The sequence below is a fragment of the Taurulus bubalis genome (genome assembly GCF_910589615.1).
Source record: "Taurulus bubalis genome assembly, chromosome: 21".
Taxonomy (NCBI): Eukaryota; Metazoa; Chordata; class Actinopteri; order Perciformes; family Cottidae; genus Taurulus; species Taurulus bubalis.
The window spans coordinates 11,584,322-11,611,830 of NC_136609.1; the positions used below are offsets into that span (position 1 = coordinate 11,584,322).

At 45.2% G+C, this 27,509-nt stretch overlaps 1 protein-coding gene across 1 annotated transcript in view; it reads left to right on the forward strand.

Annotated features, from left to right (window-relative positions):
- The window catches only part of tns1a (tensin 1a), a gene marked incomplete at its 5' end in the record, with an annotated part of 76,837 nt that extends 54,501 nt beyond the window's left edge, over positions 1-22,336 (forward strand). The window contains 18 exons of the mRNA XM_079236607.1: positions 3,271-4,947; positions 5,873-5,953; positions 6,182-6,345; positions 7,276-7,420; positions 15,138-15,212; positions 15,467-15,493; positions 15,789-15,870; positions 16,037-16,581; positions 16,673-16,759; positions 16,917-17,045; positions 17,141-17,236; positions 17,322-17,399; positions 17,512-17,583; positions 17,840-17,866; positions 18,209-18,377; positions 18,911-18,979; positions 19,067-19,096; positions 19,227-22,336. Of these exons, the coding sequence (XP_079092733.1) occupies positions 3,271-4,947; positions 5,873-5,953; positions 6,182-6,345; positions 7,276-7,420; positions 15,138-15,212; positions 15,467-15,493; positions 15,789-15,870; positions 16,037-16,581; positions 16,673-16,759; positions 16,917-17,045; positions 17,141-17,236; positions 17,322-17,399; positions 17,512-17,583; positions 17,840-17,866; positions 18,209-18,377; positions 18,911-18,979; positions 19,067-19,096; positions 19,227-19,356 (3,683 nt within the window). The 3' untranslated portion in view covers positions 19,357-22,336. The remainder of the gene's footprint in view (positions 1-3,270; positions 4,948-5,872; positions 5,954-6,181; positions 6,346-7,275; positions 7,421-15,137; positions 15,213-15,466; positions 15,494-15,788; positions 15,871-16,036; positions 16,582-16,672; positions 16,760-16,916; positions 17,046-17,140; positions 17,237-17,321; positions 17,400-17,511; positions 17,584-17,839; positions 17,867-18,208; positions 18,378-18,910; positions 18,980-19,066; positions 19,097-19,226) is intronic.
- Between the last annotated feature and the right edge of the window lie 5,173 nt (positions 22,337-27,509).

Here is a 27,509-nt window from a genome sequence, read left to right on the forward strand (position 1 = left end):
AGCCAAGCCTTGGTGACTCAAACCGTCTAATCTGGGGTCTGCTGCAGCTATTTATTGACACCAGAAGAAAGGTATTTGTTCTCCTCAGATAGAGCTGCTTGTTTGTGCCAGTCACTCGATTTAATAACAGACTGGAGGTCTGCTATTCACATCTGACGCTATACTGTACTGTAGGGGACGCAGGCATTCAATATGTTTGGTTCCTACTTGCTTCATACCTGGATCACAGTGTTCATATGTTCATGTAAATTCAGATTTTGAGCACTTTAAAGAGGATGTTGTTGATCCTCTTAATCTCTGGAAGATCATGCCATGTGATCAAAAGCTCTAGAAGAGCTACTGAGCTACTTTGAAGTGAGATTGTTGTTGTCAACCGCTGTCAATGAACTTCAAAATGTTCACAGTTATCTGAAATGAAACGCTGGATCCCTGAAAGGTTTGACTTCCCTTGGTCACCCGAGCTGAAGGCCGATCTCTTTTAACCTATGCGGTTGTAGTTATTAGTCCAGGTTTCTCACGACTTGCGCACATGCCACGAGTGTGGGGCAAATGTAAAGGTCGTGACCTTGCAACTCTTGTTTAGTAAGTACCTGTCATGCTCAACGTTGTTCTTTACTTCGTCGAGAGGATCATACGCAGGCCTCTTCTTCGCCGTCGGTGAGCGAGAGGAAATAGCGACGAAGGTGTTTCAGGTGGAAACATTCATACTTGACCACTGAGTCACTCCTCCATGCATTTATCAAACCTTTGAGAAATGTCAGACATTTTAAATGACTTTCTTTTCTTTTTTTTGTGGTTAATTTGGAAATCATTTCAATCTAGAAAATAGAAAATGTCCAAACATCATTTTATTGGAATCGGTTGATTTGGATTTGGAAGATCAGCTGAAGTCGGTGCCTGTGGCTCTGTAAGGTTTGGGGATTCGGTTGAAATTTACAGCAACATCCCCAACGACAGACACCAAATCAATAGTAAATGTTTCCTGGTAATACAGTTGTATTCTCCACTGTAGCAACATGTTGGGCCTTTTACCCCCAAACCGCTGCTTTGTGCATTTTTACATCCTTTCTTTCCTCTTCTTCCCTGATTTAACATCAGGGCCGGGTTAACCAACAGCTGGAAAAAATGTCATCCTGGCAAACTTGAGTCGTTTTTGCTACAGAGCACTAAAAGATCATCTTTTATGAACTAGAACAAGGGCTTTCCCTATTCTGTGAAAGGTCAGATGGAGAGAGACGGGGGGAGGGAGAGTCACAGACAGACGGAGCTCAGCTGGTGGAAAATGTAAATTACAGTTCTCTTGAAATACTGAAGATTATTTACATCTAAGTTTCCTAAAAGGTAATAAAATCCCGTTACTGAAGGATTTATGGCATGCAGTGGAAGCTTCTTCTGCTAAAAGGCTATAAGATGGGAAAAGGAAGGGGGGTGACCCTGACTGAGGGGATCCCCTCTGATGACATCACCAGGCAAGGGCGCTGAAACAGATGGTGTGGGAGTTGTAGTTTATGTAAAACGACGTGGCTTCACAAGAAGCTGGGATGTGGTGGTGGAGGTGGTAGAGTCCCTCCCACCGCTGCCGGGAACAGTCGCAGATCATCCCAGAGTGCCAGCTCACCCCTTTCGGCAGCTCCGGTGGTACGCCCCACCTCGCTCCAGTGGAGCACGTTTTGGGTGATGAGAGGGCATGAATCAGAGAGGACAGGCAGAGTGTCACAAGAAGCCCAGAAGCAGAACGTTCAGTCACCGAGAGGCTGCTGAAGGACTCAAACAGGCTTTTTTCATGGCAGCGTAGTTGGCTGAAGAGGAAATATTTCATCCTTTCTTGGGAGTTTTCTGAGGTTTTATCTAAAATACAGGTAAGGAGGATGTTTTCGCTGGTTTTGATACTGTGATATAGAGACGCAATTATGATTTGAAGCATTTAGAAAATAGAAGTCACTTGTTATATCAAATTCAAATCTGATACCCAGAATGTTTTATTATTCCACCTAAACTTTTTTAAAGTTAAATAATACTTGTGTTTATACATTTTGTCCATAAAGCTTTGACTGAAGTCTAATTCCACACAAATTAAACCGAACTTCAAACAAAATGTAACCCCGAAAACCTCACAATTTACTCTCATCGTGTTCATTCTCGTGTCATCATTAAAAACAACCACAGGGACAAACTGTGTTTACAACTTCCTCGCCTGTCCTCTCGCTCTTATTGCTACTGTGCCTGTTAGTTGTTGTTGACATGGATTTTGAAATAGCTGCGGTCCGAGTGATTCACCATCTGTCCCCGGGGGTCGCTCAATTTGGAATATCCCAGCCGTGGTCATGTATATGTCGTGTATCACTTTGCAAACGTACACTGGATACGGGAGGCCAGTATCGGTGTATTACTTTCTTCTGGTAAGCACAAGTGTCACCACAGAATGAGCTGTTGCACGTGTGATTGTTGCATTTCATGACAGCAAGTATAGTGTTTTACAATTTGAAATAGTACCCTGGCCTATAATTGAAGTACACATTGTGTGTGTGAATTACAGTACTGTACCTGACCTCTGTTTATCTGTTCATGTGCCACAAATGAGTTGTGCTGCTTTTTAATTATTTATTTTTTAACATTTTTATCTTTTAAAAGATAAAATGCTATAACTGTACTTTTCCTTTAGACTTAAGAAAAGGTTTTTGGAGAGACTGAAAGTCACTCCCTGTTACTGTGGAAGCTTTCAGAATGTTGTGAAAGTTGTCCTCGGTAAAGTTACTCTTCATTCCTTCATTTGAAGCACAGCCAGACCCGAAAAGTTTGGTTCAGTTTGAGTTGAGATGAAATACTGTCCTGCCCCATTTGAAACAAACAAAATGCACCAACAGAGATCCTATAAATATGCCCTTGATTTAAAAATACATTTTTCCTGTGAACCAATTCAGTGGATACTTTGATAGGCAAGGAGTCGGACTTTGCCAGCATGATTCAGCAGCCAGAAGTCCACTTGAAGACAAACTGGCACTGCAGCTCTTCTCCTTGGCTCGCAAAGACCAGCTGTTTCAGTGTGTTGGACAGGAGCCGGCCCAGTTCACGTCAGACCATGTGGGCCTGCACTGACGCAACGTGACAGGGGCTTTAGCACTGCAAATGGCCTATTATTAGAGCTGCAGGGGCTGTGTTGTGCAGAGGGGGGATATCTCACACAGGTTTTGTCGTCTGTATGTTTCGATGCTGTTTATGGTTGGAACTGTGACTTTAATTTGACCATATGTCTCTTTCCATCTCTTTCAGATGTTGGTCACACCCAAGGTCCACTTGATGGAAGTCTATATGCCCGGGTCCGCAAGAAAGACTCCTTGGAGGGAGTTGTCACCATCAACGGCCTCCCAGTCCATGAAAACCCCTTGACCAATGCTGAGAACCCGTTACAACAGCCCAGTCACCCCCTCCAAACCACTGACCAGACCCTTCCTGTGACAGGCCACGCCTCCCTGCCCGCCGTCGATCACACCCTCTCCGTGAGCAGCGACTCGGGCAACTCCACCGCATCCATCAAGACCGACCGTACTGATGAGCACAGCCAGTCGGTGCAGGGTGCCGTGAACCACAACCCAACGGCGACCCACCCGCCGCTCAGCCCGCAGGAGAAAAGAGAGCTCGACCAGCTTCTGAGTGGCCTCGAAGCCCCAACTCACCAACGACAAGCCTACCTGTCCACGTCCACCAGTCCAGGAGGAGGTGTCCGACACCTGGTCCCAGCGCAGGTGCACGTCAACGGGGGCCATACCCGGCTAGTTGCCGCCCCTTCAACAGAGGAGCGTGAGACAGAGATTCTCGACGACGAGCTGCCAAACAGCCAAGAGGGCAACAGTGTGGACAGCTTGGGCACGCTCTCATCCCTGGAGGGCCAGGCGACTTCGGCTGAGCAATACTACCAGTCGCAGACGCCCGCCAGCAGGCAGAACGACGGACCCTACCTTGAGAGAGTTGCTCTTGGGGAAAAGTTGAGCGAGATGCCCGTGCACGGAGTACGAACGCCCACGGCGATGCAAGAGAGGTCTGCGGACTCTGCATCGCCACAGGGGGGATACAACAACTACCAGAACGGAGGAGGGATGTGCCGTTCACAGTCTTTTGGGAATCCGCCAGCCGGCAGCCCTGAGACCAACCCAAAACTGATGCCCAGGGCCCCAGAGAGGAGCACCAGTAGCCGGGAGGCTGTTCAAAGAGGTCTCAACACCTGGCACCAGTATAGCCTCCCAGATGATCCCTTTGGACCTCCTCTTCAGTCAACCCATAGCTTGCCCCACTTCCCCACCTCAGCCTCGCAGCGGGACATCGAGCAGTCCATTGAGGCGCTCAACATGCTCATGCTCGACCTGGACCCAATCAACTCCCACATGTCCAAATCCCACAGTGCGCCTCCTGGGGAGGACAGCCTCAGTTCATCCCAGGCGCCCTTCTCGCAGACCCTTGCAAGACCCTCATACCAGGCAGACTCTGCCATCCATGGTTACAACAACTCCGGGTCCATCAACAACTCCTTTAATCAGCCCCTGCGGCCGACTGGGAGAGCGTTGCCCAACCAGAGCCCCCTCATGGAGTCCCCGGGCTATTCTCCCCAGAGGTCCAACGCCGGCTACCAACACCAAAACACCACCCCGACACACACCCCAGAGCCCTACCCCCACACACGCCAAGCAGCCCACCATTACCCCACAGATCCCTCCCCTAATTTCAACCAGCAGGGGCCAGTGAAGCCTGTGAACTCGTACCCGGGAAGCGGGGTGTCCCACTCCCCTGACCCGCAGGGCTCGTCTCCTTATCCAGGCTACAGTGCCTCTTCCTCTCCTCTCCCCACACTCACCCCCCAGCCAAAAGACATGTCTTCTTCATCCTTGCCCAGAGAGCAAGAAGCAGAGGAGGAGAGTCTTAACTTGGAGGGCCTGGTGGCTCACCGCATCGCCGGTAAGGCTCAGACTTATTACCTGAAATTAGGAAAATGAACGATACATATAACTTTGACAACAACAGATGCAGACATGACATTCATTTTGGTTAGTTACATAATATAAAACTCAGGTCTCAGGTCAGGTTTATTTTCCATATTTTTGCCATAATGAAATGAATTAGGATCTAAGGCAGTGCAATATGCTTTAAAAGTAATCTGCAGTTATTGTTTCATAAATGTAATTATGTTTATGTTCTGGGTAAAATGTGTGCATCTAAAATGCTGACGCGGCTGACTGGCTTGGACACTGTACTGTATTCAGTGTCATCTTCAGCTGGAGGCTCTTTTAGTCTCAAGCAGCATATGCAGCACATGGGCAGTGCAGCTTTCAGCAGGTTCTGTTACCGATTCACCGCGGGGCGCCGCACCAGAGCAATGACCTGGAGTCGTAAAATTGGCTCTGCAGCTGAAACGAAGCAGAGATGGGACGAGAGTAAGAATAGCCACGCATTCAAAAGGCTCCAGCATCCATGCATTGTCTGCATCCATATTTACATCTATGTGAAACCATGTGGGTGCTCCAAGGCGCCACCCAGTGGAACAAATCATCTCATTTTGAACCACTTTTAAACATGACATATTCATCAACCCTATAGTAATGAAAACCATTTCACCTTGCAGCTATAGAGATAATTGGACAATGCACAAGTTGTCATCTCATTTGACTCCTTTGATTTCTTTTCATTTTCTCTTCACTTTGATTAGATCCATTTCTGTTCTGATATTTCTTCTCCTTTTCTGTTCAATCCATCTCTCTGCTGTATGGACAACCCTTCCCACCATTTGCTTCCACCACTGCACCTCTCTCACCTTCCTCCTCCACCTTTCTCCTCCACCTCCTGCCCTCCACCCACCACCCTGACCTCCCTCCCCCTGGAACAGAGTACAACGCCCGTATTCGGGGCATCAGTGACAGCATGACATCGCAAGAATCTGACCGCCATCGCTCCTTTTCCTTTTCCGGTTTGTCCACTTTCCCCCGCTTTTATTTTCTGACCTTGTTTAATTTTTCCCCCTGCATTCATAAGATCTCTTTTCATCAATTTCTGTTTCTGCTCTATTTCCACTGCTTTTTTTATTTGTTTTATTCCCTTCACTACTTGATATACCTCTGATGGTCATATATTCCCACGGTGTTGCACAAGCAATACAAAAAGCTGAGTTGAAATTACGCATTTGTTTTTCTTTCAGGGGTTCGGTCCAGAGGAATGACCCCAGAAGTGACGCAGGAGATGGGTCGGCGCCGGACAACCAGTGAGGGACAGTACCAGAGCAGCCATGACAACACGCCGATGATGGACTCACCGGACTTCGTCCACAATCTGGCCCTCAACCCGGGAGGACGACCCAGAGAGGTCAGCATTTTGTTTTTCAATCTCCATAGGCCCATTAATGGGCCTTTTTTAATTTATTGCAAAAAATATATATAAATCACAAGAAAATATATTAATGTTGCACATCAAATTAAACACCAAAGCCTTTGCTACAAGAATCAGTAAACCATTTAACAAAACACTTAAACAGAAAGAAAGATAATCATAAAAGTATAACAAGTATTGTTGTTACACTTTGTTGTTTACAGTTTGATCAAAATTAAATCTGTTCATTCAGTTAATTTGTGTGCTTGTTTTATTTTAATGGGAAATATATAGGTTGTTTTATGAATTAAAAAAAATCATAAAATTATAATTCATAAAAAAAAATCATAATTCATAAAAGAAATGCTGTATTTGAATGTATTTATCACCATAAGTAATATACAAGTGAAAAATATGGTTTGGTACATGAACAAATTCAAATGTGCCCAAAATGTGCCCAGTCCTCGTCTGAATGTTCTCTGTTCTAAACCCTCTCTAACTTTGTTCTGCTTCACTTTTTCAAAATCAAACTTTGCAAAGAGAATGTTCACATATTGTGTTATGATTTACGAAAAGTTTAGACCTTAGGAATGCCTCATTTCAAAGAAATATTCATCCTGAAAATGCTTTTTTTCTAGGCGGACCTGAAAACCTTCAATTTTTGCTGTGTCATCTTAATTTACTCTTAACCAGTAACATATAGACTGATATGTACACATCTGAACAGAATCTCACATTATACTTGTTTATTATAACACCAAAAGTATTCAAATAGCCCTAGTGGCTGCAGAGATCCACCCTTTTTAGTTTGGCTATGACATTTTCGAGCAGAAGCCTAAAAATAGCTTGGTGCTTAAAAGGTTTTAATGGTGTGAAACCTGATTGAACCGAGTGCAGGACATATTTTTACACCTGTGTCTCTTCCAGGGTCACATGCACAGCTACCGGGAGGCGTTTGAGGACGACGATGCGGAAGGGTTTGACAACAGTCCCGCCTTTGGAGGCGGTGGTGAGAATTCCCCCCCGACCCCCAGCTTCCCCGTGTCGCCACAGACTCCTTACTTCAACATGTGTAGGTTCACCCTGCCTGCAGACTGGGGGCGCTGACCTGATTCACTCTTATGTTTTCTTTTTTATTATAAAAAAGAAAAGAAATACATGAGATCAACAAAAGTATATATTTTTTTATTGATTAGAGTTTGTACATAGAAACAAAATGATGGAATACAGGCCAAAAACACAAGTTCACACCAAAAAGTAAAAGAACAAACTTCTATAAACTAAGTAAATATGTTCCTGTGAGAGCAAACTACAGTCAAAGATGCAGTCCTAGTGTAACTAAAACAAATGAACTCGTTAGGTAGCGGTACAAATACATCTCACAAGTTAAAGTCTCAGTAGCAGATGAAATAGCGTCTCTCCACACAGTCACGAGCCTCCCATTCCCCTACTTCAACATTACTTACTTCATCAATACTTTGTGAAGCAGTATTCACTCGACAAGTTTCATAATCTTGACCCGTCAACGTCCCCCATTTGGGATCAATGACCGGCGGAGACTCTGTCGCGCTGTCTATCTGCGTCCCTCCCGTAACCCGAAGGGCCGCACACCTCCGCTTGAAATCGGGACACTCGAGCTTCCCCTCTTGTCCCCAGGCCTCGTAGCCCAGAGGCTGCCTGTCCACCCACAGCCAGCCTCCGGGAAAGAAACGCAAACCGATCCAGAAGCGCGCCGCGGCCTCGGCGTTGTTCAACTTTTTCTGGATGAGCCTCATCTCGGTGTCCGAGGCCACGCTGGCCAGGTCGTGGTGACGCTCCCTGCAGTACTCCAGCGCCCCCTCCCAGGTCTTCTTCTCCCTCACCACCACCGGGTTGTAGCAGAAGAAGGTTGCTTGAAACCGTGCTTTTGCATCGCGCCACTTGTAGTCCTTCATTATGCCGCAGAATTCATCTGTTTTGTTATCAGGCTGACACTTTGCCCAGAAAAAGGTGGACACCGGCCCACCTCCTGACCACATCCATTCATTATAGTCCGTGCAATTCCTTCGCAGTCCGATCCACATGCGTTCGTTGTTGTTGCCGGCAAGCCTAAGACGCTCTGTGTCATATGTACTACTGACAGGAGCCAGGTCCGCGTGATGCAGCCGACAGTACTCCTGAGCCTCGTGCCAGCTCATCTTCTCAGGGATGTGGATGTACTTGGCGAAAGCTGCAGAAAAGCTCAGCAGGAGCAGGATGCAGGCGAAGGTTTGCTCCATCGCTGCCTTGTGTTGTAAGATGAGAGAGAGAGAGTCCTGCAGCGCAATGAAGGCACAGAGCAGCGATGAAGACTGTTGTGCTGCAGTTTGGGACCCTTTGTGTTTTGCATAGGGCGGGCCCTCTGCTTCACTCCATCAGTCCTCATGGTTACGTAGAGAGACTGTGAGTCAGGAATTGGAACTGAATTCATACAATATATACATTTGAAGGGCAGCACTTGTTGTTGGGTCCGTGTTAAGTCTTGAAACGTGAACATACCCAAGCCCACATTAAAATGACATTGCACTTTTCACACCACTCAAAAGAAAACTTCTAGCAAACCACACTGTGTTTCACGACTTGTCAACACATCACAACACAAGGCAGGTGTGTGCAAATCTTGTTTTTGACTAACGAGGGGGAGTAGTTCGCCATTCTCTCTCGTGTTTTTAAATAAGCAAATTTAGAGAAAACAATGTAAAGGAGAGTGACCCTGAAGGAACATGATGTAACATATTCTTCCTTTAATTCTTCTCTTTTCTTTTTCATCGCCTTTACCTTCTCTTTATTTAAAACGTGTACATAAATCAAACGCATAGAAATGTAGATGATGGACTGAAGTTGAAGAAGTGTTGCGCGTGTTTTTGTGTTTTTGTATCTTTATTTTTGCCATTTTGAAGTTCTGTAAAAATGAAAGCAGAGGCCAAATCAAATACGTTACTCCTTCCACCAAACCCCTTGAGACGTTTGTATTAGAGGTCCAGACGCCGACCACCGTGATCAGCCGGTTGTTTGACAGGTTGTAGCCGGTGAGGTTGGTAAACAAGCCCCGCCTCCTCTCCTGCGGTCGTCCTGAACGCACACGGCTGTTGCAGTCAGAATCTGCTGTGTGGCACAAACCTTCATATCTACAACCCCTCACCCCTCCATGCCTCCAGGGGATCAATCCCAGTCATGCAAGTGGAGGATTAATACAACGTCAAATAATTCAGATTCTTATGACGGTACGAAATAGTCTTTACTCTTCATTTGAACCGCACTACATTTTATAATTTTGTGGTGATGTTTATAACTCTATACTATTCTAGTTTTTGCAGTGTTAAACATACATATTTTACCGTTGACCTGATTCACTCTCTTATGTCTTCTTTTTTATTAGAAAAAGAAAGAAAAACCAGGAAGGAAATACATGAGATCAACAAAAGTTACATTTATTTTATTGATTGGAGTTTTTATTCAATACTGTTTTATCTAACCTTAGTTTGGTTGTACAATATTTTAACATAGAAACAAAATGATGGAATACAGGCCAAAAACACAAGTTCACACCAAAAAGTAAAAGAACAAACTTCTATAAACTAAGTAAATATGTTCCTGTGAGAGCAAACTACAGTCAAGATGCAGTCCTAGTGTAACTAAAACAAATGAACTCGTACAGTAACGGTACAAATACATCTCACAAGTTAAAGTCTCAGTAGCAGATGAAATAGCGTCTCTCCACACAGTCACGAGCCTCCCATTCCCCTACTTCAACATTACTTACTTCATCAATACTTTGTGAAGCAGTATTCACTCGACAAGTTTCATAATCTTGACCCGTCAACGCCCCCCATTTGGGATCAATGACCGGCGGAGACTCTGTCGCGCTGTCTATCTGCGTCCCTCCCGTAACCCGAAGGGCCGCACACCTCCGCTTGAAATCGGGACACTCGAGCTTCCCCTCTTGTCCCCAGGCCTCGTAGCCCAGAGGCTGCCTGTCCACCCACAGCCAGCCTCCGGGAAAGAAACGCAAACCGATCCAGAAGCGCGCCGCGGCCTCGGCGTTGTTCAGCTTTTTCTGGATGAGCCTCATCTCGGTGTCCGAGGCCACGCTGGCCAGGTCGTGGTGACGCTCCCTGCAGTACTCCAGCGCCCCCTCCCAGGTCTTCTTCTCCCTCACCACCACCGGGTTGTAGCAGAAGAAGGTTGCTTGAAACCGTGCTTTTGCATCGCGCCACTTGTAGTCCTTCATTATGCCGCAGAATTCATCTGTTTTGTTATCAGGCTGACACTTTGCCCAGAAAAAGGTGGACACCGGCCCACCTCCTGACCACATCCATTCATTATAGTCCGTGCAATTCCTTCGCAGTCCGATCCACATGCGTTCGTTGTTGTTGCCGGCAAGCCTAAGACGCTCTGTGTCATATGTACTACTGACAGGAGCCAGGTCCGCGTGATGCAGCCGACAGTACTCCTGAGCCTCGTGCCAGCTCATCTTCTCAGGGATGTGGATGTACTTGGCGAAAGCTGCAGAAAAGCTCAGCAGGAGCAGGATGCAGGCGAAGGTTTGCTCCATCGCTGCCTTGTGTTGTAAGATGAGAGAGAGAGAGAGTCCTGCAGCGCAATGAAGGCACAGAGCAGCGATGAAGACTGTTGTGCTGCAGTTTGGGACCCTTTGTGTTTTGCATAGGGCGGGCCCTCTGCTTCACTCATGTGCAAGGGCCACAAGAGGAAAGACAGCTCACTTATAATCAGTCCTCATGCTTAGGTATAAAATATAAGGGCAGCACTTGTTGTGGGTCCGAATCAAGTCTTGGAAACGTGAAACAGTGCAATGTCATTTCAAGTCCACATTTCATATTGCACTTTTCACACCACTCAAAGGAAAACTTCAGGCAAAACATATTGCCCTTCACGACATCACAACACAAAGCAGGTGTGTGCAAATCTTGTTTTTGAATATGGAGGGGAAGTAGTTTGTCATTCTGTCTTGTTCTTCTTAAAAAAGGCAAATTTAGAGAAAACAATGTAAAGGAGAGTGACCCTGAAGGAACATGATGTAACATATTCTTCCTTTAATTCTTCTCTTTTCTTTTTCATCGCCTTTACCTTCTGTTTATTTAAAACGTGTACATAAATCAAACGCATAGAAATGTAGATGATGGACTGAAGTTGAAGAAGTGTTTTTGTGTTTTTGTGTCTTTATTTTTGCCATTTTGAAGTTCTGTAAAAATGAAAGCAGAGGCCAAATCAAATACGTTACTCCTTCCACCAAACCCCTTGAGACGTTTGTATTAGAGGTCCAGACGCCGACCACCGTGATCAGCCGGTTGTTTGACAGGTTGTAGCCGGTGAGGTTGGTAAACAAGCCCCGCCTCCTCTCCTGCGGTCGTCCTGAACGCACACGGCTGTTGCAGTAAGAATCTGCTGTGTGGCACAAACCTTCATATCTACAACCCCTCACCCCTCCATGCCTCCAGGGGATCAATCCCAGTCATGCAAGTGGAGGATTAATACAACGTCAAATAATTCAGATTCTTATGACGGTACGAAATAGTCTTTACTCTTCATTTGAACAGCACTACATTTTATAATTTTGTGGTGATGTTTATAACTCTATACTATTCTAGTTTTTGCAGTGTTAAACATACATATTTTACCGTTGACCTGATTCACTCTCTTATGTCTTCTTTTTTATTAGAAAAAGAAAGAAAAACCAGGAAGGAAATACATGAGATCAACAAAAGTTACATTTATTTTATTGATTGGACTTTTTATTCAATACTGTTTTATCTAACCTTAGTTTGGTTGTACAATATTTTAACATAGAAACAAAATGATGGAATATAGCCCAAAAACACAAGTTCACACCAAAAAGTAAAAGAACAAACTTCTATAAACTAAGTAAATATGTTCCTGTGAGAGCAAACTACAGTCAAAGATGCAGTCCTAGTGTAACTAAAACAAATGAACTCGTACAGTAGCGGTACAAATACATCTCACAAGTTAAAGTCTCAGTAGCAGATGAAATAGCGTCTCTCCACACAGTCACGAGCCTCCCATTCCCCTACTTCAACATTACTTACTTCATCAATACTTTGTGAAGCAGTATTCACTCGACAAGTTTCATAATCTTGACCCGTCAACGCCCCCCATTTGGGATCAATGACCGGCGGAGACTCTGTCGCGCTGTCTATCTGCGTCCCTCCCGTAACCCGAAGGGCCGCACACCTCCGCTTGAAATCGGGACACTCGAGCTTCCCCTCTTGTCCCCAGGCCTCGTAGCCCAGAGGCTGCCTGTCCACCCACAGCCAGCCTCCGGGAAAGAAACGCAAACCGATCCAGAAGCGCGCCGCGGCCTCGGCGTTGTTCAACTTTTTCTGGATGAGCCTCATCTCGGTGTCCGAGGCCACGCTGGCCAGGTCGTGGTGACGCTCCCTGCAGTACTCCAGCGCCCCCTCCCAGGTCTTCTTCTCCCTCACCACCACCGGGTTGTAGCAGAAGAAGGTTGCTTGAAACCGTGCTTTTGCATCGCGCCACTTGTAGTCCTTCATTATGCCGCAGAATTCATCTGTTTTGTTATCAGGCTGACACTTTGCCCAGAAAAAGGTGGACACCGGCCCACCTCCTGACCACATCCATTCATTATAGTCCGTGCAATTCCTTCGCAGTCCGATCCACATGCGTTCGTTGTTGTTGCCGGCAAGCTTAAGACGCTCTGTGTCATATGTACTACTGACAGGAGCCAGGTCCGCGTGATGCAGCCGACAGTACTCCTGAGCCTCGTGCCAGCTCATCTTCTCAGGGATGTGGATGTACTTGGCGAAAGCTGCAGAAAAGCTCAGCAGGAGCAGGATGCAGGCGAAGGTTTGCTCCATCGCTGCCTTGTGTTGTAAGATGAGAGAGAGAGAGTCCTGCAGCGCAATGAAGGCACAGAGCAGCGATGAAGACTGTTGTGCTGCAGTTTGGGACCCTTTGTGTTTTGCATAGGGCGGGCCCTCTGCTTCACTCCATCAGTCCTCATGGTTACGTAGAGAGACTGTGAGTCAGGAATTGGAACTGAATTCATACAATATATACATTTGAAGGGCAGCACTTGTTGTTGGGTCCGTGTTAAGTCTTGAAACGTGAACATACCCAAGCCCACATTAAAATGACATTGCACTTTTCACACCACTCAAAAGAAAACTTCTAGCAAACCACACTGTGTTTCACGACTTGTCAACACATCACAACACAAGGCAGGTGTGTGCAAATCTTGTTTTTGACTAACGAGGGGGAGTAGTTCGCCATTCTCTCTCGTGTTTTTAAATAAGCAAATTTAGAGAAAACAATGTAAAGGAGAGTGACCCTGAAGGAACATGATGTAACATATTCTTCCTTTAATTCTTCTCTTTTCTTTTTCATCGCCTTTACCTTCTGTTTATTTAAAACGTGTACATAAATCAAACGCATAGAAATGTAGATGATGGACTGAAGTTGAAGAAGTGTTGCGCGTGTTTTTGTGTTTTTGTGTCTTTATTTTTGCCATTTTGAAGTTCTGTAAAAATGAAAGCAGAGGCCAAATCAAATACGTTACTCCTTCCACCAAACCCCTTGAGACGTTTGTATTAGAGGTCCAGACGCCGACCACTGTGATCAGCCGGTTGTTTGACAGGTTGTAGCCGGTGAGGTTGGTAAACAAGCCCCGCCTCCTCTCCTGCGGTCGTCCTGAACGCACACGGCTGTTGCAGTAAGAATCTGCTGTGTGGCACAAACCTTCATATCTACAACCCCTCACCCCTCCATGCCTCCAGGGGATCAATCCCAGTCATGCAAGTGGAGGATTAATACAAATGAAGAGTTTATTTCCAAAATGCTGGATGTCCAGTACCTGGAACATACATGATCTTGTCTATAAAAAGATGCCATTTATTATTTCCATCTCAAGATGTGTCCGCGTGTTGATCTTCCTCACTGACAAGATCTTTATGGAAATAACTCTTTGTGACCCCATCTCAACCGTGCTGTTGACTCATGTTGTTCATAATCTAACACGGATCTGACCCCCGCATGCTTTTAATCTTCTCATGACTAAATACTTGTGATACTTGCATAAATTCTACATGTTGTGCAATCTGACCCTTTGGATGTTAACTATTAATTACAAATCAATACAATTTGAGAAGGCAGTATCACAAAACATAATATCGTGATACTCGGGTGTATCAATATTTTATTACACCTCTATTCCTTTTGCCACAGATATAAATATGAGAGAAATACATTATAGGTGGTACTGATATCTGACCTTTTAACGTCAAATAATTCAGATTCTTATGAGAGTACGAAATAGTTTTACTTTGAGTATGTTTACTTTTTTAAGCATTCATTTATTTTCTTATAATTTTGTGGTGATGTTTATAACTGTATAATATTCTAGTTTTTGCAGTGTTACATATATTTCCAGGGGCCTCTGACGTTACTATTTTTGTAATTATTTTTGAGCAATGGATGAGAGAATTTATTCTTATCCATTTGTTTTACTTGTAAACATTTGTGGAAGTAAGCGCACCTTTGTGCTTGATGACCACTTGGAATCAAATATGTATTTTAATCATATTGTGTTCAACCGAGTGCAACCTTCTCCATCTGATGCATTTTCATGTCGCATTGCATTGATGCGAAAGTGAAGAATTGTGTCTTTCATTGCTTGTTCTACATCCTTGCATGGCTTGTATGTGCAGTTCGTATCTCATTGTCCTCGTTGTTGGTTATGTTTAGTAGTTATATTTCTGTCTTCCCACCTGCAGCTCGCTCTCCTCCAGGTTTGGCCAAGACTCCTCTGTCAGCTCTGGGACTGAAGCCTCATCACCAGGGCGGATCAGGTCAGTTTACACGCGTCAAATATCACATATTCATCTTTATTTGAGGGAAAGTCCTGTTATTTGATTATTCTAACAACATTAAAGCTGCTTAGGAGGAACAAAAGGTTGAATAGAACATATTTAGAAGCTTTATAACTCCTGGAAATGCTTCCACTAAATGCTAACAGCTAACAGCTAACCCAGTTTTGCTTTGCGCTCAAACGTTTCCTCCTTGTCTCCTCCTCTTCCACACATCTATCTTTTCTTGCTGTCAGACTCTGATTCTAATGATGGAGAGCAAGGTATGGAATTTTCTGTGGCAAATACTGTAAGCGTCTCCTGTCTTTGGCCCATTTTCTTTATTTTCTTCAAATATTTTGTGTTTCACTGCAACCAAATGTCTTCTTTTTCAGTTCTGCATCCCAGCTTTCTTGTGTTAGGAATTACATTTGATTATTTTCCTCTTTGTGTCACGACTACACTACAACTTCATGTTTGTGTCCGACGTCAGATAACTGCATCTCATTTGGTTCTAAGTAATGACACACATAGTTGAGACTGACTATCTTTGTTTCTGTGATGCTTTGTGATATTCAGATAATCGCAGTTTTGGGGACTGCAGAACACAACCATTCAGCGTTCCTTTCTCCTCCAGCAGTCCCGTCCACAGCGCTGATGGGTGAGTGGGAAACAGAAAGTCAAAATATTAAAGTATATCACTTTGGCATGTAGTCTTAATAGCAGCAGCAGCAGCAGCAGCAAGAAAACATATTTAATGTATATTATGATGCTGTAGTACAAAACACAGATGAAAAATGAATTATGTCTTCTTCTTTTGGGTGCAGAAGGAGGATGGGTTCTTCTCCGCACAGTCCCGTCCCGTCCTACCCTTACAGACCCACCTCCCCCGAGGGCTCCCAGGTCAACATCATGGGCGTCCACACCGTGCCCGGCAGCCCCAACACCCTGCACCGCACGGTGGCCACCAACACGCCGCCGAGCCCCGCCCTGCAGAGACGCTTGGGTCAAGCCAGCCCCTTACTGGCCAGACACCCTTCTCCGGGCGGCGTCCCTTCCAGCCCTCTGATTGGCCGAAGCCCTAAAACAGCAGCGGCTGCCGGCGTGCCGCCCAGCCCCCTGATGGGGCGCCGCACGGCGGCGAGCGGCCACAGCACGCCCGACGAGCTGGGGGCCGCTTCCCGTCAGGGCAGCGCCCAACCGCCCTCCACGCCGGCCTTCCCCGTCTCCCCACAGCTGCCGGAGAAGAGGCACATGTCCAGCGGAGACGCCGAGAGGACGGACAACAAGAACCTGATGCCGGCCAGCGGCGGCAGCACACCAAACCTGTCCGGCACACACACGCTCCCAGACGTCTCCAAGTCCATATACGGTGATTCAAAGACACATGGCATGGTGGTTGACCTCTAGGGTGTTTGTGTCCGCTCCAGTTCATCACGTCCTTGTCTCTTTGGTCCAAACAGATGGTTATCCAGACATTAAGATGAATGTCAAGTTCGTCCAGGACACCTCCAAGTTCTGGTACAAGCCAGACATCACCAGAGAGCAGGGTGAGTCAGATGCATCAGACAAACCAGCGCTGCGGATGTATTGATCGTCTCGTGAAAGAGAGTAAAAAACACATGACAAACACTTCTCTTCGTCCCCGTTTTGTTTTCCTCTGGTCATTTCCCTTTCTGATCATCCTGCTTCTTCCTCCTCTTTCAGCCATCAACGTGTTGAAGGACAGGGAGCCTGGGGCCTTCATCATCCGGGACAGCCATTCCTTCAGAGGAGCCTACGGCTTGGCCATGAAGGTGGCCTGCCCGCCACCAACCATCCAGCAGAACAAAAAAGGTGACGAAACAAACTCTGGCAGCCTGAAATTTTTATTTTGAAACCGAATATCAGATATTTGACGGAGGAACTGATCTTCTAAATATCTTTTCCAGTTGGTGACATGACTAATGAGCTGGTGAGGCACTTCCTGATCGAGACGAGCCCCAAAGGCGTCCGTCTGAAGGGTTGTCCCAACGAACCCTACTTTGGTGAGTTTATTGCCTCGGTCTTGAAGATCAGCATTTGAAATCAAAGTGATCCAAGTTGAAGAGAGAGATTCTTTTGTGTCTGTAGGTTGTCTTTCTGCTCTGGTGTACCAACACTCGATGACTCCGCTGGCTCTGCCCTGTAAGCTGATGATCCCCGCCAAAGGTCAGCGTCACCCTCTCATCTACAGATGACCGCTACAGATGTTTGTTTGTTGTAATCAGTGTCGGAAAGTTGTTTTCTGACATAATGGGTAATTCCTATTCGTGCCTCACAGACCCGAATGAAGAGGCGTTGGAGCTCGCCACACCTACTGAGCCAGCTGTTGAGCTTCTGAAGCAGGGAGCAGGTAAGCACCACTGTAATCCACCTGTGGAGAGACGCTTGCACAGGTTTTCTAACAGTGTCACTCTGCCGATGGAAAGCTTCCATCACGGCAAAAATGAATGAAATAGCGATGCATGAGCAAGAGTACTGAAGTATTGAAGTGGCTTTCCAAGCAAAAATAAGACAATAAGCAATCAGTGACCACTTTGTATGGATTCAACATCAAACCTTTCATTACTCGGTTCATTTGCTCACACATTATCACCCTTACCTTACAGTTCAGAAGGCTCCCGAGGACGCCCATGGTAAATGCTGGTTTGCATTGCTCCGCTGCATCGTGACTGAATGTGAATGCGGTGACGTCTGCTCTCACAGAAACAAATGCTTTCATGAAGTTATTCCTCCATTTTTATTAATTTTTTTTTAACTTAAAAATGATCCATCATCCATCAAATGAAATTTGAAGCGCATGCACGATCAATTGAGAGTCATCCTGTGTTGCAGTGCATGAACAACGTGACTACACAAGTTTACTGTCAGCTTTGCAAGCACTCCTTGCTGCACCTCCCGCCTCCTCACATCGAGCTGCATGCACGCTGTTGTGCTCTTTATTTACTAAACAGCGCCTCTGTGATGTTGTCCTCTAGCGTGCAATGTTCTCTTCATCAACTCCGTGGACATGGAGTCCCTCACGGGGCCTCAGGCCGTTGCCAAGGCGATCAGTCAGACACTGGCGACCAACCCTCTGCCTGACGCGACCACCGTGCACTTCAAAGTGTCCACGCAGGGCATCACGCTCACCGACAGCCAGAGGAAGTGAGTCGGCGCCTGCAGAAAGAGTTCGGACTGAAAGAGTCGAGATTTATTTATTGGCACGTCAATGAAACATTGATTAGAGTCTGCCTTGTTTTTCGAAAACAAAACAATGAATACACATCCGCACTAGAACATTATCAGAAAACGAGTTTAGAATAAGATATGTTGACGAATTAATCTACACTAAAACTGAGTTTCTCCACAAAGAGTCACACAAGATATGCTCATAGGTTTCTGTGAAATAAGTAATTCAGCATGAAAAAGCATAAAAAAAAGACTTATTGATTAAGATGAGCAGCCCTGGAACCATGTGTCATAATTACTATGATGATAAAGACATCAAATCACAGAGGAAGATTGCAAAAGAAACTGACTTTAGCGCCCCGAGTGGTGATCCAGAAGAAGACACTGTGGCAGACAGAGTACATGGATGCTTTAAGTTGAATGGATATACACAAGTACACACATGTATGTGTTGCTGAGCCTACTTGTAATCACTTTAATGTGTGTGTTCTTTGTTTCTCTTCCTGCAGACTTTTCTTCAGGCGACACTATCCCATCAACACGGTGACCTACTGCGACATCGACCCCCAGGACAGAAAGTAAGAACCCTCCAGACCCGTTTTCTAGTCGATAACAGAAAAGCACTTTTTGATTGTTTCATTTAAACAATGATTTTTCTTCAACAGGTGGGGCAAAGAAGGAGGCGGCTCAGTGAAGTAAGTTTATAGTTAGGAGAAATGGATATTTTATGCAAATCTCAGAAAACTAGTCTTTTTTTTTCAGGTTATTGTGGTGCTAGAATATCAGAAAAATACTAAATGCATGTTTTTTTTTGAATCCCACCAGGCTTTTTGGATTTGTGGCGAGGAAACAAGGAAGCACAACGGACAATGTCAGCCACCTGTTTGCTGAGCTGGACCCGGATCAGCCCGCCTCCGCCATCGTCAGCTTTGCGTCCAAAATGATGAAGCGGTGAAACCCCCAACCACCAAATGGCAGCGGCCATTTTGAAATCTTCCTTCGTCATTGGTGTCTTTTTCCGCCTGGACTCGATGATGTCCTTTTTCTCTGTTTCCTGTTGGTTTGTTTCAGTTTCCCTTCTCTCTCTCTTTTTCTCTCTGCCTTGCTGGTTTGTCTTGACTTTGGACATTTTTGGAAGAGTCTCTACTTGAGGGATTTGGTGTGGATCCAGAGTGGCTCGAGTGGAAGTGTTGTGCGGAGCTGTGAACGTGACAAACATGGAGGCGGTCGAAGGGAGGAAGTGTACGAACAGGGGAACCTGTACTAGAGATGCTAGTTAAAGACTAAAGGAACAATGCTAAGTTCAGTCGAGGAACGCGTAAGGACTCGTATGTTTCAGGGTTTTTTCGTTGTCGATTTTGTTGATTGATTTACCAAAGGTAGTTGCAATACAAGTGCAAGAAAGATGTAGCTATTAAGCCATTATTATTTCCTCTTTTCAAAAGATGAAGTGTTGAACAAAAAAAAGAAAAAAGAAAAGAAATACGGTTTCTTCTTGAACTTGTCTTCAGGAAAAAAGTTGGCCTTGATGGCTTTTAGCAAAACAGTGTCTGAAGACCTTATGCATGTTAGCTTGATCTTTAAGCTTGGTTCTTCTACCTTCCACAAAAATCATTGTGAAATCCTTAGAGTGGTCATTTTTCGGGTCTGTTGTGTGTTGGAAAGGGCTCTGCAGTGAAACAAAAGACTGATCTAAAACTGCGCATAGCAAACCGGACTTAAAAAAAAAAAAAAAAAGAACGCCACGCTGAGGTCACCGCACCTTGTGCCAATGCACACTTGCATCACTTCGACGCCCGGTCCAAGCCTGATATCTCTCTCTCTCAAAACTCGCTTATTGGATTCCCTGAAATCACAGCAAGCTCCTGATAGCATGGCAGACGGAGAGAGGAAGACTGTTTGGCCACAAGATGGCGCCGCGCCTTCAGGCTTGGACCCTCTCCCTCAGCGTCACATTGACTTGCCCATCGCCAACTGCTTGCAGTAGTGGATCTGTTGATAGACGCTGCCACTGAAACACACTGGAAATCACCAGGGACTGGCCCAATGACCTGGACCTATGCACTGTTCTTTATGCATGTTGTTGTCCCAAATTGCACCCTCCCTCATAGCTACATTCAACATCACTGAAAACATTCTATGCTGTGTGCTAAAAATGACTTAAAAACCTTTAGACAAGTACACTGAGGTTGTATGACTTGTCAAAGACTGCATGAAATAGACAACATTTTTGTACTCTTCTCAGAGTCTTGAAAAGAAGTAGACAACCCATTGTTGAAGTAGTCACATGATGGCGAGATGCTATATTTTTTCTTTCTTTATGTTTGGTCCATTTGAGCCAGGGTTACCTTTCACTGTACCAAGGACGGTCCGGTCTTTGTTTTTCCTTCCACAGTGTCGTCAAAATTTACATTTAGATACCTTTTAGGGCAAAGAAGAAGAAGCAGAAGAAGAAGAAGAAGAAGAAAAAAGGAGTTTCCACACTGTGCGCAATATGCCTGCTTGTTGAACACACGCTCAACCATTCACAATAAGCTAAGGAAAATTGATATAAATGTACATAGATATACTACTTTGAAAGGTGACATAGCGAAAAAGTATTTATTTTTGTTGCTTTGGTCCCTCATGATTACTCATATATACATATATTGTACAGTCTAGAAGATTACCTAATGGGTTGAGAAAAAAAAGATATACTTATTTTGGCTAATGATTTCAAAGTCTGACGATTTTGAAATGTGTTTGAATATATGGTGTACATTACTTTGTACATGTATATGTTTTGTTTTCGGCTCGTCATGTTTTAGTTTCTTTTCTTCATTTTATTGCGTTCTCTCAGAAGGAGGAAGGGCATGAATGAGATAGAAGCGTCTGATTGCATGGACAGAAGCATTTGAGTGCGTTTCAGCAGCAGAAACGCACTCATAGAAGCAAATGCGTTGTAGCTGGTAGGTCGTGTCGATTTTAGAAAAAGGGAAGCACGAAAAAAAAGGTCAGAAGCCAACCTCAAATGCAATATGAAAACAGCTGTATGCACCCATGACAGTTCCATTTATGATTTTGCCAAAGATTCAAACACTTTATGCTGCATGTTGCTTTTTTTTTTACGTTCAACTGCTCCTCCATTTTTGTGTTTCACACTTTACACCCCGCTCAGCTTTAGCAGCAGATTCAAAGACGGCCCAACCCGCCCGTGTGTGTGTTGTTGGTCATGCAGCTGACACAAAGGCCCCGGGGTTTACACAGCGAGACCTTCAGCTGCAGATCACTTTTTCACCTCCATCGGCTGTTCAAGAGAGAACAGGTCCGCTTTTCCCCCAGTCACAGAACCAAAAGAAGAAATTCCACACGCGTGTCATGGCCGGAGGTACATGAAGTTCGACGTGTCTCACCGCGACGCTAAAGCTCCACAGCTGCAGCTCCGTCAGACCGCCAACGGTGTCTTCTCTCGAAAAGTCGCTGATTTTATTTATTCTTATTTATTCTTTAATTTTTTCCTGACATTGTTTTTGAAAAATCTCGTTTCATTGTCGCATCGCAGCAGTTTTAAACGGTCAGTGTTAACGAATGGAGGAATGTATGGTGGCGCTTTATTGAGAGCGAAGAGGTACATTGCACTTAAATCGACTACTAACAAGCGTTGTGCCATTTCTAGTCATTTTGAGAAAATAAAAAAAAAAGTTCTCTACATAAAAAAAATAAAAAAAGAATCTAAAATTGCATTTTACCTGTTGGCTTTGAGTCAAGAGTTACCTTGTTTCAGTGAAAAAGAAGAGATTTGTGACCCCTATGTACAGATGGACTTGTATGAATGCAATACTATGAATGTACAAAAGGGTCTCGGTTTTGTTTGCGCTCATCATTTACGTTATATTGTCATGGCTTACCTGTTCCTAAGGAGAAAAAAAACATTAAAGCAATACAAATCAGTTACATTCAAGCTATGAGTGGGTGTTTTGTGACTTGATGAATAGTTTTTAAGCAGTATTCATGGTTTTACTGCCAGCATGCTAAATAATGTCCTCCCTTTGTTCTCCAGACATCAACCTCAATGTTCAATATGGGACAAATGTGACATATTCAGCAAAGAAATCCAAACCTCCTTCTCGAATGAAAGGACTTTGCATTGAAGGCACATGTGACCGTTGGTTCACCCGCTGCCCTGCTCCCCTTAACTTCCTTTCACTGTCAAACTACTGCCTGTTTACTTCATACTTCCCCTGTGTAGTCCTTTAGAATTACTCTAAAATAAATGTATTAGTTTCAAAGAAAGTAAAAAAAAGTGCAGCGATTTCTTTTACATTATTTATTGCAGAAGAAGAAGTTTTCTATTGAGTTTGGGGGAACATGTGCAGAGTCTCAGAAAATGATCTAATTCTAACTAATACAACAAATATCTTTATTTATCTATGTCCTAGTTACCTATGGGATTGATTTGAGCAGCTTCCTGATTTGGCAATAGATAACAAAATGAGTTTCGCCCACAACCAGAGAATGAAAGCGCTGCAGAGCTCGACTCTCACACGAGGGCAAACAAATTGATAACAGGTGTGTGTTTGTGGCCGAGCCACTTGGGGAACTCCAGAGTCAACAAGGTAGCGCTCCAAGCAGTAGCTCAGTCTTGTTTGTTTGCTCGGCGTTCGATTCCAAGTTTGGGGCCCGGGCCCCGCCTGAGCCCGGGCCCCGCCCCGCCTGAGCCCGGGCCCCGCCACGCCTGAGCCCGGCGAGCGTCGGCGGCATGGGAGACGGAGACAGGCAATAAAGAAATATAATCAGAAGTCTGTGAGGTTCTCACGGCTGCAGACGGTGTTCAAACTCCCAAATATGCATGACACACTTCCCCCCCGACAAATTACATATACGCACTGTCGCCGTGGCACATTATGAGCTGTAAGGGAGGTGCACTCTCACCGTGGGTCTCTCTTGGCTCCGGTCATAGACACTACCGCATATACATTCACACTTTAAACGACAGAAGCAAAGGTAACCGGCTGGCCACGGCCACTGTGATTTGATTTGAATTGACGCCTTTATTTGACCAAGGAAATCCCATTGACAGCAAAGATTCCTTTTACGAGAGATCCCCTGTGCGGAGAATACGTCTCGTATTTCAATAAAACGAAACGGAGAGAAAATAAAGCGACCTCAAAAACAGAATCCGCCGAGGCCAAAAAAACACAGGGAAAGTCCGAACGAGAGATCAGCGCCGCGGCGGTTTAGCGCTCGGCCTGATACCGGGGGCTGAAGGGTTCGATCGGCGGCCAATTCATCGGAATGAAAAATCCGGACCAGATGCCTCGCTGCTTTTAGAAATGGGGCTGGGCGGTTGCGATGGAATGACGTCCTGTCTGGTGCGCCGAGGCCGTTTTACGCCAAAGAACATGCGGCGAGAGAATGAAGTGTCAAAAGTGTGTGGCCTGGGATCTACCAAGGTTCAAATGCATCTGACGGAGCATTTTTAGCACTTTCCTGGTCAACTAAAACACACGCCTTTCTACAGTCTTCATCTGACCCTTCATTTTGAAAAGATACATACATTTTCGGTACAGTGGCAGTGCTATAAGAGGCAGAAGAGCAAGTCTGTACAGAATTCTGTCAATCCATCGGGAGCATGAAAATACATTTTACATGATCGGTGCAGATTGTGACCTGAGGGTCTACTTGAACCGCCAAAGTCTTCTTGGTTCATCCTCATCAACCTTTAATGCTCGGACAACATTTCATGGTCATGCACACAACGGTTGTGGAGATATTTCACAAATAAACGAGGCCTTCTATTCTCAACCCCCGGGCCTCAGAGCGCCCTCTAGTGGTGAGCCGTTACGCTTGACTGTCACCACGTTTGAATTGTTCTTTCGGTGTCAGCACGCCATGTTTTATGTTGAAGAAAGTTTTAGCAAAGATGTACTAATGCAACGCTTCAAAAGAAGCAAACAAATCTGTGAATGGACACGCGGCTCATGTTAAAACTACACAGTGTTAATGTGGACAGTCTGCGAGAGCCCTCTCACCCAGGTATGACCTTCCTACGCACTCACTCGGTTGGCTCGGAAAAACCTGACCCCTGCACCCGTAAACGCCACTGGACTGTAAATATTCAAAGAAGGGAAAATTCCCACTCGGCTCTTATCAAATGGAAAAATCAACCTGCTTGTTTTGGTTTGCACTCCAGCTCCTCCGTGTCTTTTACCTCCCAACGAGGACTTATTATTGGATTCCACGAGCGACATGGGTTCAATCTTCTGTAGCCGCTCACCAAGCAGAGCAGCAGGTGTTTGGTTCCAGTGACGCCGAATGCATAGTTGTCTTTTCGCTGCCTCCAAAACATCCAGACATCTTTTTCGGAAATGATTAAAAGCTCATCAGTGATGTTCTTCTGCTGTTCCCGCTTGTGGTCGTCTTCTCAGGAGGAGCTTGGATTTAGCCCCTAACCCCTGAACCATTTACAGCTCCTGAGGCTTTCCTTAGGATAACAGTGCAGGCTAATTAGGGCAGGAAACGGTACACTGGGCTTCTCCTCACATCCACATGTTGGTCAGAAAGAGGCACTGAAGGCCAGCTGTTCTCCCGCCAAAGCTGCAGAGGCAAAGCCCCGTTGGACTCTGGTCGTGTCTCACTGACTCCCCTTTACCTTCACGCTCATGTGAAGTCTCTCCGGAACAGCGATCGCGCATCAGAGCGCTAATCGGCGCTCATATCTGCCGCACCGACGTGCACGTCCAGTCGTGTGGAGGATTCAAATCCAACGCAGCTTTGAAAGGGCGGACTTCTGCGAGGCTGAGTGGAGACTGTGAGGCGTCTCAGTGAAGCGTGGTCTTAGATTTGGACGGAAACAAGCAGGCTTCATCCCGCCAGGATCAGAGAAAGAATGTTTCCTCTGGTCTCTGCCACAAAATATATGCAGAGGTTGGACTTATTTCGTGGTTTTAGAGACATGTTTGAAGACCGTATTTCGCGATTGGCCAAGTGATTTGAACGTTAGCTTAGCACAAAGACGAAGCAAAGTGCGGCATCCTCATAACACCACAGCTTCACCATGAGTACAGATTAAACAAGATATAATGCATCAAGCAGAGATCATGCTAATGTTTCCCCCTGTTTCCAGTCTTTATGCTAAGCTACGCTACCAGCCTCATGGCTCCAGCTTCATATTTAGCGTACAGACACAAGATCAGCACATTATATGACCACACACACACTGTCATGGATGTGAATACTCCCAAACTCCAGTCATGTCGGGGCGTAAGTGTTTCTTTTTTACGACGTGGCCCTCGAGTATCCTGGGGCCTTTGGGAGGGGCCAGGTGAGAGGAGCCACAATGTATGGAGTTACCTGCATAATGTCTTTCCGATGCTTTTTTTGGGGGAGTTTTTCTCAGGTGGTATTATTCATGTGACATGTATATACAAGACGCCTTTTCGTCTCCACATCTGAGATCCGATTTCTGGAAATCTTTCCAAAGTATGAAACCTTTAACTTGAAGACTCATCTGGCTGGAAAGCGCCTTTTGAGGTGAACATGTGCTCCCAGAGCAGGAGTGATGACTTGTCAATGGTTGCCCAGTATCAAAATGTTGAGTGCACCAAGACAGACACACACAAGTGGTTTTGAAACTTGGCCCGATGCAACCCGGTCAGTGTCTTTCCAAAGTTCATAATTTCTTTGCTTTGAATGGGTTTTGCCTTTTTTCTTTCTTTTCATAATTACCAGCATGAATGAACATGACCACCCCCATTTATTTCCCGTGTTTAAGGCAGCACCGATTCCATTACACAACCCTTATTTAGTCTATGAATTCTGCCAGTAGCAATACAAATCGAGACGATCTCCTCCACGCTGGAACCTACACCCCTCGACATTCATTCAGAGACGAAGCTGCCAGAAAACTACAGAAAGAGTCTATCGCAACATTCCTTTTTATCTCTTGACACAGCATGTTTCTCCAAAAGTTGGATGAGCATTCTGCTTTTCTGTCCATTTCAAATCAATTTGTTGAAAGAATCAGACAGAAAAGTATTCACATTCTCACGCCCTGCATCCTGTATATGCTGTAAATTCCTTGATGTGTAAAATGCACCTTGTAAATCTGTCGGTGTGCAGCATAGCAGGAATTCTTCCAGGACAGTAGGAGTTCTGCATTAACAGGATTTATTGTATATGATACTGAATATATTCAGTGTGGTACTGGATGTGCACCTTTTTTGTTTATAATAATTCTATTTCTCACCATGTTCTGCTTTCCTAACTTTTCCTTTCCTTGAAGACTTTTTTTCGGATCCTGTGACTTTAAACTTGTCTTGACTCAGCTTTTGGCCGTCTGGTGTCCTCACAGCAACAGGTTCAACTGTCAATAGAAAACTTATTTTCCCACCAGATTACGTGTGTTTTTAATCTGTCACAAATACGTTCCTACTGCTTGATTTATGCTCGACTCATCTGCAGGCGTTCACACAACCAAAGTGATGTCACAGCGCTGGCCACGCCCCTTCGCAGGAGGTCTCTTGTGGCAGGTTTTCACCTGTCTAAGTACAACCAATGTTTTCTAGCTGCGCAGAAACCAGCCGTGTCCGTGTAGGTGGAGGATGGAATAGCATTTCCTTGTCTGCATGTCTGTACGAAAAGCAGAACCGAGGCTTAAAGCTCGTACGCAGAAGTCCATGTTCGTAGGAGGTTGAGGTGGATGAGTCAAACAAACACAGGACTGTTACCCAGGAGACTGCTGTCCATGTCCCAACAGGATATCGGGGTCTCGACCCCTGCTCCAGACAAACAGTCAGGTTTTCTCTCCCTCCGGTCTTCGATTTCAACCTTGTGTGCCTTAAATTCTGTGATCGCCGAAGTACTTTACCCAGCGATGTTTTAGGGTGTCAGCGTTTTTATGTCTCCACTTCATTTTCTCCCGTTAGTTTTAAACTAATTACTTCGACACAGATTTTAAAAGCCAGCAGCCGGCAAAGCAATCAATGAATCACCCGGCATTTGTCATCAGATCTGTCAATCCCCGAAAGATACGTTCAAACAAACTCCTATGCGGCCTCGGAAAAAAACCCACACACGCAGGCTTGTGTCTGCGAGCGTCGACCACTTTAAATCCCCAGTCTGCCTGGA